Source organism: Hemicordylus capensis, chromosome 4, assembly GCF_027244095.1.
Source record: "Hemicordylus capensis ecotype Gifberg chromosome 4, rHemCap1.1.pri, whole genome shotgun sequence".
Lineage (NCBI taxonomy): Eukaryota > Metazoa > Chordata > Lepidosauria > Squamata > Cordylidae > Hemicordylus > Hemicordylus capensis.
The window spans coordinates 257,838,636-257,853,565 of NC_069660.1; the positions used below are offsets into that span (position 1 = coordinate 257,838,636).

A 14,930-nucleotide genomic window follows, 5' to 3' on the forward strand; every position below is an offset into this window, starting at 1 on the left:
TCCTCCCATTTTTTCCATGCATTTAGTGAGTTGCTGTATTTCACATACAGTGAGGGAAATAAGTATTTGATCCCCTGCTGATTTTGTCCGTTTGCCCTCTGACACAGAAATGACCAGGCTATAATTGGAATGGTAGGTTTATTGTAGCTGTGAGCGACAGAACAACAACAAACAAACCCTCAAAAGCCCAGTGCCCAAAAGTCAGCGATGGATTTGCATTGTAGTGAGGGAAATAAGTATTCGATCCCCTATCAACCAGCAAGATTTCAGGCTCCCAGGTGTCTTTTCACTATATGCAGATAACGAGCTGAGATGAGGAACACCCTCTGTAAGAGAGTGCTCCTAATCCCAGCTTGTTACAGTACCTGTATAAAAGACACCTGTCCATAGAAGCAAGCAATCACTCAGCTTCCAAACTCACCACCATGCCCAAGACCAAAGAGCTGTTGAAGGATGTCAGGGACAAGGTTGTAGACCTGCACAAGGCTGGACTGGGCTACAGGACTATCGCCAAGCAGCTTGGTGAGAAGGTGACTACAGTTGGCACGATAACTCGCAAATGGAAGAAACACAAAATAACTGTCAATCTCCCTCGGTCTGGGGCTCCATGCAAGATCTCACCTCGTGGAGTTGCAATGATCATGAGAATGGTGACAAAGCAGCCCAGAACTACACAGGGGGAACTTGTCAATGATCTCAGGGCAGCTGGAACCATAGTCACCAAGAAAACAATTGGTAACACACTACGCTGTGAAGGACTGAAATCTTGCAGTGCCCGCAAGGTCCCCCTGCTCAAGGCAGCACATGTACAGGCCCGTCTGCAGTTTGCCAATGCACATCTGAATGATCCAGAGGACAACTGGGCGAAAATGTTGTGGTCAGATGAGACCAAAATCGAGCTCTTTGGCATCAACTCAACTCGCCGTGTGTGGAGGAGGAGGAATGCTGCCTATGAGCCCAAGAATACCATCCCCACCGTCAAACATGGAGGTGGACACATTATGCTTTGGGGGTGTTTTTCTGCTAAGGGGACAGGACACCTTCACCGCATCGAAGGGACGATGGACGGGACCATGTACAGTCAGATCTTGGGTGAGCACCTCCTTCCCTCAGCCAGGGCATTGAGAATGGGTCGTGGATGGGTATTCCAGCATGACAATGACCCAAAACACACAGCCAAGGCAACAAAGGAGTGGCTCAAGAAGAAGCACATGAAGGTCCTGGAGTGGCCCAGCCAGTCTCCAGACCTTAATCCCATAGAAAATCTGTGGAGGGAGCTGAAGGTTCGGGTTGCCAAACATCAGCCTCGAAACCTTTCTGACTTGGAGAGGATCTGCAAAGAGGAGTGGGACAACATCCCTCCTGGGTTCTGTGCAAACCTGGTGGCCAACTACAAGAAACGTCTGACCTCTGTGATTGCCAACAAGGGTTTTGCCACCAAGTACTAAGACATCTTTTGTGAAGGGATCAAATACTTATTTCCCTCACTACAATGCAAATCCATCGCTGACTTTTGGGCACTGGGCTTTTGAGGGTTTGTTTGTTGTTATTCTGTCTCTCACAGCTACAATAAACCTACCATTCCAATTATAGCCTGGTCATTTCTGTGTCAGAGGGCAAATGGACAAAATCAGCAGGGGATCAAATACTTATTTCCCTCACTGTATATGGCCACAAGTCCCATGATTCAGAAGTGTGTATGTACTTACATTTTTAGGAACCTCCAAAGTTGAGGTGGGTTTTTTTGCTACGTCTGTGGTTTAGTTTTTTAGTTTTTAAACTTTTAACTTTTGATTGTGCATTATAAAAGGCCATTGAAAAAAGCTATGGAATGTGGAAATGAGTATGTCATTGCCCTTATACTGTCTAATTTTTAGAAGCCGTTTCTGCTATAGTTCTTCCCACCCAGATGAACCACCAAAATTGTTTTTGAACCTCCACATGCTACTTCTCCAGTAACAAATATTAAGGGGCCAGAAATACACACTGAATCCACTCTTTGTAAACAGTCATAATCGTTCTGAATATTACATATTGCAGATTCATTCCCAAAGATCAGATATTGTAAATCACCATTTTTAAATACATTAACATTTTCCCTCAAAAGGCACTTAGGCTTTATCTCACATTCAGTGCACACTACCACAGTACATGTAGGGTATCTATAAATGTTACAAAATGAAAATTTTAAATTCAGCTTTTAATACAATGAAATCAGCAACCTCACATCACATCTACGTAATGCAATCCACTCTATCAAAATATGATATCTCTCTTCATGCACATGACCAACCATGGGTGGAGAGGAAGAAGTGTTCTCTCTAATTTTTTTCATCTCTGTGCAGAATGAGTTTTATTCTGGGCAGGAGCATCAAGGCAATGTGTGCACATATGCTTTCAGAGTGGGGCCTTCCTGATTTAACCCGAGTGGGATCTAAAATTAATTAAAATTAATGTGAATGGACATAAAAACTTGTGAGCGCAAGCATGTGCGCACGCCTTAGAGGGAACACTGGGAGGCAGTCAGGGTTTCACTTAACTTCCCCTGCAGATGACCAACCAAGCTCCTCTTTGGCACACTGCTGTGTGCCCACATAATCCATGCTGCTCTGTGCAGGGCCGATTTCTGGAGGCTGGAACTTGTTTTTCCGGCCCCCAGGAATCCCACAATGCACTGCACAATGAACATGGGAGTTCCCCTGGGAGTCAGGTGCTCTAGGTCCTCAACTGTATATGCTCGGGCTGTGTGTAGCCCAAGCAGACACAGAAACGTGGGGTTAAGGTACATTCACACCCTTAAACCTGGGTAAAGACCGGGGTAAATAGCTAGGTTAGGTGGGGCAGAAGTGCCAGGATTGGCCTCGATCCCTACACCCCATGCGAGCAGCCTAACTCAGGTTGGGCTGCACTAGTCTAGGTTAGGCTGTTGGTGAGTTTAGCCTCATTATCTAGATTATCTTTTGCTGAAAATAAATGGAATGATTGAATAGGGAACTTTGTTCCATTGTATTAAACTCACAATAACCAAAACCATTTCCCCACAAGCTACAGATCACACTAATTTATAGAATACAGGAGACACTCATTATCCACTATTTCGCAGATTGTGGTTTCATGTATCTGTGGCTGGATCTTACAGACCCAGTTTCTTTTTCCGTGACATGAAATATGTATATCTCCAGGATCGCCTCTCTTGGCAGGTTGTATCCCATCCTGTGAGATCCTCTCAGTTGGCCCTCCTTAGTGTCCCGGGCCTTGGTGTAGTGCATGGTGCCTGGGCCTGTAGGAGGGCCTTCTCTGTGGTCACCCCTCTTCTTTGGAACACAATTCCCACCCCAGATTCATTCAGCCCCCTCCTTAGAGGCTTTTAAGGCCCTTCTTAAGACCTACCATTTTTGCCAGGCTTTTGCCATTTAATATATATATATTTAATTATTGTTATTGTTCACCAACTAGAGTCTTTGGAGAAGGCGGTATACAATAATTTTTAAATAAATAAATAGGTAGTTTTCACCCATCCACAGTTCCTGAGTGGTCAGAAATGATTTTGATGTCAGTTTACCCCTACTAACTTGGCAAAGAGGCACCTTTTAACGTGTTGATTCTCTTCATTTAGCAGGGGGAGAGTAACTGGCTCTATCCGCCCCCAGCACAGTACCTCCAGTGACTGCTGCTGGTGTCTATCTTGTGTTTCTTTTTAGATTGTGAGCCCTTTGGGGACATGGATCCATCTTATTTATTATTTATTTGTTATTTCTCTGTGTAAACCGCCCTGAGCCATTTTTGGAAGGGCGGTATAGAAATCGAATGAATGAATAAATAAATAAATAAATTTCCAGCCATTTTGAAGCTAATTAATTACTTTCAAACTGGTTCATTAAAGTAGTATCAGTTTTTAGAGAAATAAACAGCCCAAACAGTAACCAAGCAGTAAAGTGCTTTTAAAATATGATATACTAACAATGGGAGCAAGGGTGAATGAATCCTATTTTGTGGATATTGTCTCTGCCATCCCCTCTCCCTTAGTTTCTCTGTGGTGGATTCAAATATACTTAATTGAGAGGGTATAGTTTTCACATAGAAAGAATACCAATTGTTTGAAAGTGCACCAGCTATGTCACAATTTTCCACATCAGAGAAAAAGAGCAATCTCTGACATGGCCATTTTTTTAACATAGGCTACAATATTTTTGCAGGATGCTTACAAGGCCATTACCACCCATACATCAGAAAACAGAAGCACTCCAAGCCCAATGAAAGGATGTCACCAGCTCTATTAAGCAGATTTGAATCTAGAGCCCAAACTATCTAGAAAAGCACAAAATAGCTTACCAAGTGTTTCAAAGGCAATGCATATTTAATTGGTACCTTGAAAACTGAAGTCAAGAAAGAATTCTTTACCCAAGCATGGTACTTGAATGTGCTTGTTTTCCCATTTTCCTCCCTGTCCATTTCCCCCTTTATATTATGTCTATTGGACTGCAGCTTTTTATTTAGATAATGGATGACTAGATCATTTGAGGAGGAGGCAGAAAGAAAGAAAAATAAGCCATGTACCCAATAAGGATTATCTATGCAACCTTCAACTTAGAGACTGCTTTTGAGGTCTCAAGATATCGGAGGGTGCAGAAGGTGAGTAGGTGGAGACCGATATAAAGGACTCTAGGACTAGGAATAAAAACCCCTGAAACTTGAAACTGTGCTTACATCCACTGACTACAAAATATATTCAGCACTGTTGGTTTATTTTGTTTCAAATGTAAGAGTGTAATTTAATTCATACAATACCTCTGATTAACTTGCATCTCAAGCTGCTGGATTTTTTCAAAAAGTTCTTTTTCAACAGCTTCTCTCTGCAACTCAAACTCTTTAAGGGCATTTCGCACTGCTTCTTCTTTTTCGCAACTGAGCTCCTGAACAAGAAGTTTCCTATCCTGCTCACGGATCATTATGAGCAGATCTCTCTCTTCTTCAAGTGTACTGATAGTGACTTCATATTTTTTCTGCTGTTTGCACAGAGTCAAATTCTCTTCTTTTTGCTTCTCTAGGACACTCACTTCCAATTCTAGCTTTCCTTGCAATTCTGTAATTTGTTCTTCCAATTTTTTTTCTGCTTCAAGAGCTTTTTGATGCAAAGAAGTTACATTGCTCAACTCAGTTCTAAGCAAATTGGTTTCTTCTTCATGCCTGTTAATTAGTTCCGAAATGCACTGATCTTTCTCAATGGTCATTAAAGTTCTCAGTGCTGCTAAACCCACCTGATACTCATCATTATTAACCTGTATTTTATGGTTCAATTTATCAATCTCTTTTCTTAAAATTTCAGTTTCCTTGTCAATAAGGGATTTTAGATTATCCTGTTGCTGAGTTTTGCTTTCTTCGAAGAGCAGTTTAATCTCATCTGATTCTGCTTCTTTCAGTGCAAGTTCGACCTCCAACTTGCATCTCAAGTCAGACAGTTCAGAAACCTTTATCTTTAATTCCTCAATTTGTCGTACTTTTTCTTGGACATCTGCAGCATGAGATTCCTGCATTTGTTCAAGTCTGTGTTGATTTTCTATTTTTAATTTTTCTAAACAATCATTGTGCTTGGCCATTAGTTCTTCAAATTCTTGTATATGTCTGACATGTAGATTGGATTCTAGTTCTGTTAGGTGATCTTGCTCCAAATTCTGAAGTTCTACCCTCAAAAGTTGCAATTTTTCATCATTTTCAATATGAAGCTTTTTCAAATTTTCTAATACTTTTTCACGCGACTCCCTTAATTCTTTAATTTCACAACTCTGATTTTTCATTTGGCATTCCAATTCAAGCAGCTTCTGGTCTTTTTCATTCTGTAAACACATAACAGCCTCTTTTTCATTCTTTACTACTGTAAATTCATTATTTTTATCGTGCAAAACATCCTCAAGACCTTTTAAGTCAGATTTTAGTTTTGTAATCTTTTTTTGGTTCTCTTCACCATCTTCAACTAAGGTATTCATTCTACTTTCATATTCAGTTTTTACAGACTGCAGTTCTTTTTGATGCTTATCTTTTAGTGTTTTTTCAAGAGAAAGTTTTACTTTATCGATAATATTTCTAATTTCTATGGAAGTACATTTTAATGAACTGGAAAAGTCACATTGTTCTTTTTCTATGTATGTTCTAAAGTGACAAAGATCCTCTTTGATATTTCTTAAATTCAACTGAGATTCCTGGGCAAGAACTCTACATTTCTCCATATAAATATTGATAGCAGAATTTTCTAGGGCTTCCTCTTTTGCACATATATTTGTGTCTTGCATCCGCCTACTGTCTATTGCATTGATAACTGAGGAATAGAGAGACTCCACCATCATTTCTGGACTTTGTGGATCACTTATCACATTTGGAGAGGCTGGATTTTCTTCTATTATGAACTCATTCACTGCTGACATAAAATCAGATTCTGGACTTTCTGCCAATGAGTCCAGATCTAAAGACCCCTGCTTGAGGGCTTGCTCTATGTTTGGATGGGCAATTGTTTCAAAATCAAATGTATGAGCATCAATACTGTCTGGAGATAATTCCTCTAATGGACCAGGGGGACTCACAGGAGGGTACAAGGGACCCTGAAAACTGAGTGGTGGGGGTGGAGTTCTAGGAGAGGTAGCAATTGTTGTTCCTGCTGTACTTTCCATCCTTGGTGTAGTGACAGATTGTGGCGAGACTTGACTGTTGGAAGCCTGAAAGTATAAACACATATGATCAACACACTAATTTTTCATAAACAACTAACAATGTGGGTGGGGCCCAATCAAAAAACAAGTGAGCTCCATATGTGCAAAGAGGCTTCTGAGACCTTTCCCTGCCCTTTACAAAACAGACTTCTGAGTAGCACTGGTGTCAGAAGGAAAAGCTATGGAAATGCCAGTGCACAGCAACAAGACCTCAGATAGAGGCCCTTGTGGTCACAATAGTAACTTAGGCTGACTCAAACCAATAGAAAAAGCAATAATAAACTGGTACACATAGTTTTTCAAAAACCAGCATTGTCAATTGGTACTCCAAACTACTGCACTATGTCAATATATAAGTAATTACAATATAATAATAATTTATATAGCACCATCCGTGGGTAGCATAAAGTTAGTGTGAGTGAAATGCTTCTGCTCACAACTGGGAGATGGGTGATTTATTTATTTTTTTAGATTTCCAGTCTCCTCTGCAGTCCCCCAATCCTCAGGAATATATTTTTGGATGCAGGGGATTTCAGAGGGAAGAGGAAATAATCAAAAGTCACCCCTCCCCTGTGGTATAAGTAGAAGCATTCTGCTCACACGATGCTACCCTATTTGCATGGTGTTTCTCTCTCTCTCTCTCTCTCTCTCTCTCTCTCTCTCTCTCTCTCACACACACACACACACACACACACACACACACACGAGAAAGGTCCCTGTCTCAAGGACTAAACCTAAAAACACACAAGGGAGACAACATATGAAGGAGTTAGAAGTGAATGCAGGGTAAAATATGTGTGATTAGTTCATGTACATGCACGTTGGCTAGTTACAGAACAGTATGGGTACTTGGGAGTTGAGCCAAAGGCTTCATGGAACAGAATAAGAAGTGGCATTGCAGAGGCATTTGGGGAAGTGGTTGCAGCCTTGAGAAAGTCATTTGAGGTAGGACACACTTGAATAGTTGAGGCTGGTGGAGTTGGACAAGCAGATATGACAGAATGTGTTGAGATATGTGAACAGAAAGGTGAAAGCAAGGAATAGAAGTTTTGTCCTTCTAGGAACCAGGAACAAACAGGAAACCAGTATATGGATTTAAGGATGTAGTTGAGATATGTGAACAGAAAACAATTTTAATATAGTGTCATTCAATAGTGGAGTCTACCAAGAAAGTGAAATTTAGTCATGATCAGTCACATGGTGCCATCTATATCTTGATTTCTATCAAGACATATATGCTGAATTCAATACCAGAATGAAAATAAAATTGTTGGTTCATGTTTTTACACTGTGATGGCATACAAAAATGAATGAAAAAACTGAGTTCATATATAAGAACCCAGAGAGGGGCAATTTTCAATCTCTTTCTCTTTTTTTTGGTCCTGTGCCCCTGAGGATCTCTTACTGAGGGGATGGGGGCAAAGCAGGGAAGAAAAAGGGAATCAGCGAAAGCATGGAAAAATCAAACATGTGTCACAGCTGGGATTCTGATTGTTCCTACCCCACATGGCTGGTATTTAACTTAAGAAAAACTACAAATACATAAGGCTAAAACTAGGGGTGTGTACGGAACCGCAAACTGCGGTCCGGCACTGGGGTGGGGGGGGTACCTTTAAGAGCGGCGGGAGGGTTTACTTACCCCTCCAGCCACTTTCCCGCTTGGCGCCGTAATCCTCTGTGTAATTGGGGCGGCAGGACACCTCCCTGCTGCCCCTTCCCCTTCTTGTAAAATATATATATAAAACCCCTTCTATTGTATCTTTTCCTTCTCCTTTCCCCTCCGCACCTCCCGCTCTTACTTTCGTGGTGCATGGAGCACACAGGATGGTACAGGATTATCCTTGTAACAAAAGGAAAGAGGCAAGGAGAGACCTTTACGGGGGAGACGAGCCTTTGAGGCGCCTCTGCCCCATCGACCTGCGCAGATAGCGTCGGCATCAGCCGGCTTGAAGCCATCTGTGCCGGATGATGCTGGGACTGTGGAGAGTCTCTCACCAACAGGTCGCGAGACTTGCAGTTCAGTGGCCAGGTGCATCCTTCAGTCAGCGCTGCCGCCAAAGCACGAGGGACGCTTGGAGACAAAGCACCACTCGATCTTCGCCCTCCAGGCAAAAAGAGCTCTTACCCTACCGACTCCCCCTCTCACATCCATGGAGATCAGAGCAACTGAAGTGCCAGGAAGGGCGAGTGTGGCAGCGATGGCAGCGGCTATACCCCTTCCCTTCCCCGACGTTACTTGCAAAAAAACCCAGGAGTCCTTGTCCTGCCGCCCCTATTACACAGAGGATTACGGCGCCAAGCGGGAAAGCGGCTGGAGGGATAAGTAAACCCTCCTGCCGCTCTTAAAGGTACCCCCCACCCCCGGACCGAACCACCCAGCTCCGGACCTGTCCAGAGGCTTTTTAATGGCCTCCGGACTGGTCCGGGCCCATCCCTAGCTAAAACTAGATGTTTAGCACAACATAATTTAGTCGTTAGATAGCAATCCTGTGCTCAGCTGCACATATGTGAGGTCTACTGAAATTCTATGCTGGATTGCATTCCTAACAACACTTAAAAAATAACTGAGGCATGATCCAATGCTTCCAAATTAATACCTACCTGTATTAAGCATTCAAGAAAGTATCCAAGGAAACAAAAAACATCAAGAGACCTAGAAGACTATAATGAATAAGAATTCTAAAGCAAAAAAAATTATAAAATGATTTTTCCTTAGAGTTAAGTCTCTCCATATGTTACTTCTTTAAGAAGAAGCTGTCAAAATAGTCAAAGGCCTCCTGATGAGGCGACAAGCATGTAAATTTACAACAGATGCTTTTAGAAATACATAACTGACACTTAAGTATGCTTAATATTAGTAAAACTGAGATGTTTTGTGCTAAAAGTCAAAGTATTCCAAACATCACAAGCACACTTTGTGATTAAGAGGTCTAAGTTCTTCAGAGATGTGTGTGTGTGTTGTAGGGGTTGGGGCGGATCAAGCTCAACAAACTACTTTAGGGAAACCCAAAAGGCATCTCATAGATCATTTAAATATGCCAAGTATCCTGTGTGCACTTTACAAATAAATACAAAAATGTTAATGAAGACAAAGGGATGCATTATTTGGAAACATGCATTATTTGGAAACAAAACGTGAGATTTAATGGATTCCACCCAACTAGATTTTCAATGAAAGAGTTCAAGGTAGGCATGATTGACATATCAAAAAAGCAGCATAAGAAAAAAGGCTGCTGGCAGTAGGTGGTTTGATCAAGGCATAAAAAGAGACAGTGGCTAAATATATCCATACCAGGCAGGGTTTTTATAAGTGGGTACAATTAGCTCTTAATCTGTGGATGTATTGGAGTTCTTCTTATTTAAGGCTTTAAAGACATGTGGGATCGATTCTCACTTACTTTGCTCTAGCAATATCAGGCATTATGACATTAACATGGAAATTAATTAGTTATAGTTATATGTGGTGCTGTATAATCATTCCTGTTGTCATGTTTAACAGCCTAAATTTATGAAAGATATGGGAAGAGTACCATAGCTCAGTGTAGAGCATCTGATTCACATGTAGAACAGGCCTGCTCAACTTCGGCCCCCCTGTAGATGTTGGCCTACAACTCCCATAATCCCTGGCCCACTGTGGCTGGGGATTATGGAAGCGGTAGACCAAAAACAGCTGGGGGGCCTAAGCTGAGTAGGCCCAATGTAGAAGGTACCTGATTCTGCACCTGGCATCTCCAGGTAGGGCTGGGAAAGACTCCTGTCTGAAATTATGGAGTTTTTGTCAGCGCACACAACACTGAGTTAGATGGATCAATGGTCTGACAGGATAAGACAGTTTATTATGTGTTCCTATGATATACTATGCTGAATTGGCACCAGCCATACATTCCAACCATCTTAAGCTCTCCACCTACCCACCGCTACCACCAAGTGATGCGAAAAGATCTAAAATTAGAGGTTAAAAAAAGGTAGGGAACAAATGTGTGCATGAATTATTATACTTGTTTGAGAAGCTCAAATTCTGCTTTTCTTATATTGGATGCTCTAAAAATTTAATCAAGTCCTATATAGCCACACTACTTTTTTGATAAGGCAATATCAACACAATTGCATGTTATATTTGAATAAGCCCTGAGAGACTTACAGGAAGGTTTTTTTTTCCTTTTTTGAAAATCATGTCATGATGAAAGCTAGTTCTGCATATTTCTGGATATAATACAATATCAGCTTTCCCCATTTGATGACTCATTCAAGTAAAAGATTCACCACATGAAAGTGATATGGTAAAAACCATATCAAAGCAACTTTATCATGCCAGAAAATAATGGTGCTGGGATTTGGGATGCAGCCAGGGGTAGGGGAGGAAGAAGCAGAAGAAGAATGGAAAATTGCCACAGATCTCTCTTGATCCAAGCCACTGGAAGAATCAACTCTTACAGGCAGTGTAAAGGCTTATTGGAGTATGCACATTTTGAACTAGAAAGTGACAACAATATGTGTAAGTAGTATTTTAAGAGCTCCTTATTATTGACAATAGTTTATGGATCTCCCATGGGGAATACATAAGCTTTGTTACCTTATAAGTTCACTGCTTAATTACAAATATTAATTTATAAATATAATATTACTATTATTTTATGCTGTTCTCAGGACTGTGATCTGACTGATGACTAAATTGGCTAACCATTTCTTTTGGGAAACAAAGGATGAACAGAAGAATTAGCTTCCCAATTCTAAAAAAAATTCTCACTTATTACTTGACAACTAAATTTTCTTCTCAGTAATTGTGCTGAGTGCTGGCATGCAATACTTTACCCTTATATGCAATCACACGCATAACCCCAAAGATACCTTTTGTTCATTCAGCAGATCTGTAATAGTCTGTGACATTTCATCATCCAAACTTTGTGCTGCTTTGACCAGATTATGTAGAGCAAGTACATGCTGGTGGAGAGGTTCAAAATCACAAAGTATAGGAACCCTTCAAAGAAATAAAATATTTCATATGGATTAGATTATTATAGATTAATATAATGTACTATAGATTACATTTAAAGAACACTTACTTGCTAATGTTAGGATCTAAAATGCCTAATGCATATGCTCTGAGCATTTGACTTATGCCAGCTTTTGATGTGGCCCCTTGCACTGTGCCAGATGCCACTCTGGAGGTCCCCTGACCTTCAAAGAATGGACTACTCAGGTGGTGAAAGGGGTTAACACTTGGAAAAGAGAAGCACTGACAAGCTTCAGTGCACAATCATAAAAATCTGGCCTAAATTATTTAATTTTTAGAAAGCACATTTTGTTGTTTAAATCAAGCATTTAATTTTCCATAAGAGTAGAAGATGGCCTAGCCTTGACTTAGTAAACTTCAGTGCTTTGTTGTTATGCACTGTTTTAAAAGCTATGCAGGTTTTAAGGGGGAGGGTATAAAATATTTGAAAATAAACATGCAACGTGAAGATAGTTGTGTGTACAGCGCAAGGCACACAAAGTATGTTCATCCCATGAGATGGGCTACAAACAAGTTCCAGTCAACTTCCTAAATAGAAGTATATTGTGTGCTGGAATTCTGTAACACTTGAAGGAGCCCTTATTATCCTCAAATTATAGAAGGTGAGAATCTAAGGCACATCTCCAGTAAAACTTTAAGCTTCTCTGCCATTAAAATATTTCATATGCAGATAGTTTCTCCACTTGCATGGTGTGGAGAAAATTGACCGAGACATTTTTCTCCCTCTCTCACAACACTAGAACCAGGGGTCATCCCATGAAATTGACTGCCAAAGAATTTAGGACCAACAAATGGAAGTACTTTTTCATACAACACGTAATCAACTTGTGGAATTCTCTGCCACAAGACGTGGTGACAGCCAACAAGCCGGAAGGCTTTAAGAGGGGGTTTGATAACTTCATGGAGGAGAGGTTTATCAAAGGCTACTAGTCGGAGGGCTATAGGCATCCCAGAGGTGGGATGCCTCTGAATATCAGTTGCAGGGGAGTAATGGCAGGAGAGATAGCATGCCCTCAGCTCTGCCTGTGGTGGGCCACTGTGTGAAACAGGACGCTGACTAGGTGGGCCTTGGGCCTGATCCAGCAGGGTTGTTCTTATGTTCTTTCCTGTATTACAAATTAGTATCTAGATTTTGCCTTTAATGCTGCCATATATTGTTGAAGAAAAAGGGGATAATGTTTTCCCAGTGTTACAGAATGGAAACAGAGCCGCGGCTTAGTAATGGCATCTTGAACAAGCAGCATAATCCTTCAGTAACATATACAGTTGTTTCAAATGTTTTCTTATTCATGCTCTGAAACTATACAATTACAGACTTGCACCCCAGTGTTGATAAGAGCATCACATCTTCTCAAGGTTCTCTGAAGGAAAAACTAAGTTCCTCGTGTAGTTAACTCTTGTTTGCAACTGAAAGTCACACTCAATTCCCATTTAGGGCTCTTGGGCAAAGATACTAGAAAGCTCACGGGGGAAACATGGATCCACACCACAAGTTCCTGTGGTCCCTGTCCCAGTATTCTCCTGGTATGAGGATGCATAACTGAGACATTCAGGCAACATTAAGGTATCAAGACTGAGCAACCCTTCCCTGAGCAACCTTTCTTCCTCTGCAAAGCTAACAAACACACATTAGTGTATGCTGTATACACAATGTTGTGTTGCTGAGGGAACTTGGGCACAATAAGAATAGGGAGGAGGCCTTAGCTCAGCACTGGAGCACATGCTTTGCATGAAGGAGGTTCTGGGTTCATTCTCAGATTGATACAGAGTAGACAATACTTCAGTTAAATCAGGGCTACACAACTCTGGCTCTTCAGCTATTTTTGGACTACAGCTCCCATAATCCCCAGTCACAGTGGCCAACAATCAGAATGATGGAAGTTTTAGTCCAACTGCTGCAGGAAGGACAAAACTGTGCAGCACTGAGTTAGATGGACCAATGGTCTGACAGTATAAGGCAGCTTCATATGTTCAAAAAAGATTAGGGTTGTAAAAGAGAAGAACTGTTTTCACCTTGGCATACACCCATTCCAAAAACCACAGGACAGAGAATCTGACCTTATTTTAAAAGCTTGCAGGTCTTTGTATTTTTCAACGCCTGCATATTATACCATCTTTAAAAAGAGTTAACTTACAACTAAAATTTGAATACAATTAAAATTAAACAAAGTATGAAACATTAATACAACAGCATGTACTTAAGCAAGAGCTAAGACTGATCTAGGAGTTAATAAAAGTCTGGAAAAAGCCTTATTACCTGGTGTCTAAAGGAAATCAAATTTGGTGACAGGTGAATGCGTAAGGGGATGGAGCCCCAAAGTTGAGGTACCACTCACAACTGAAGAGGCCCCTTTTCTGGTAGCCGACAACCTAACCTCAGAAGAAGGTGAGAGCACAAGAGAGATTGTAATCCGAGGCCTATCTTAATTATCAGGCAGGTTTCTGAGAGTAGATAGCCCTTTAAATACAGTCCTCGTCCTGGACTGTTTAGGGATTTAAAGAGTTAAAATGAAAGGGAGCCATTTTGCCAACTGGAGAACTGCCAACTGCCAGGAAAAAAGATTGTTTCATTTTATGATGCAGAATTATTTGAAAAAACTAAACTGAATCAAGAAATTTATCTTACCTGAGTAATGGCTGGACTTCTGAAGGACAAAAGGACTGTAAAAATTGCAGGTCAGATACTGAGATATCAGGAAGTTCTCCATCAAACCTGCGAGGTTTTCGGGTCTATGTGAAAAACAAAATTGTACATTTTGTATATAAGAAGTAACAAATATGTAAGGGACTGAATATTTAAAGTCCATAAACGGCATCAACAGCACATGTAGAATTAGTCTGATAGCTAGTTTTAACTAATGTTTTATTTTTATAGGAAGAATGCTTTCAATTTACTTCATCTTTCATCCTATTTGTGATACAATTGGATGTTCCTACTCAGCGGGTTTGAAAACAAGTCATGATGTAAGAAACTGCAGGTAAAATAGTGGGCTGCCAAATGAAGTTGTATACACAGCACTGACAGAGGATTTGCAGCATCAGAAAGGCATTAACACATATAATTCAATATCTATTCTATATTTTGAAGAATTGGTTTTGAAGTTGTACTTCGCAATGACTAGCAGATATCAAATTTTGCATCTGCAATCCTGCAACTTAAATTAACTGAATGCACTTTTTACATTGGAGCATGATCGGTGAAAATTTTTAAAATT

At 40.7% G+C, this 14,930-nt stretch overlaps 1 protein-coding gene across 2 annotated transcripts in view; it reads right to left on the reverse strand.

Annotated features, from left to right (window-relative positions):
* RB1CC1 (RB1 inducible coiled-coil 1) overlaps window positions 1-14,930 on the reverse strand; it is a 126,038-nt gene that overhangs the window by 54,918 nt on the left and 56,190 nt on the right. For both annotated transcript variants that reach the window (XM_053246516.1, XM_053246517.1), the window contains exons 13-15: window positions 14,342-14,445; window positions 11,550-11,679; window positions 4,789-6,707 (exon numbers count right to left, since the gene is read on the reverse strand). In XM_053246516.1, the coding sequence (XP_053102491.1) occupies window positions 4,789-6,707; window positions 11,550-11,679; window positions 14,342-14,445 (2,153 nt within the window). The remainder of the gene's footprint in view (window positions 1-4,788; window positions 6,708-11,549; window positions 11,680-14,341; window positions 14,446-14,930) is intronic.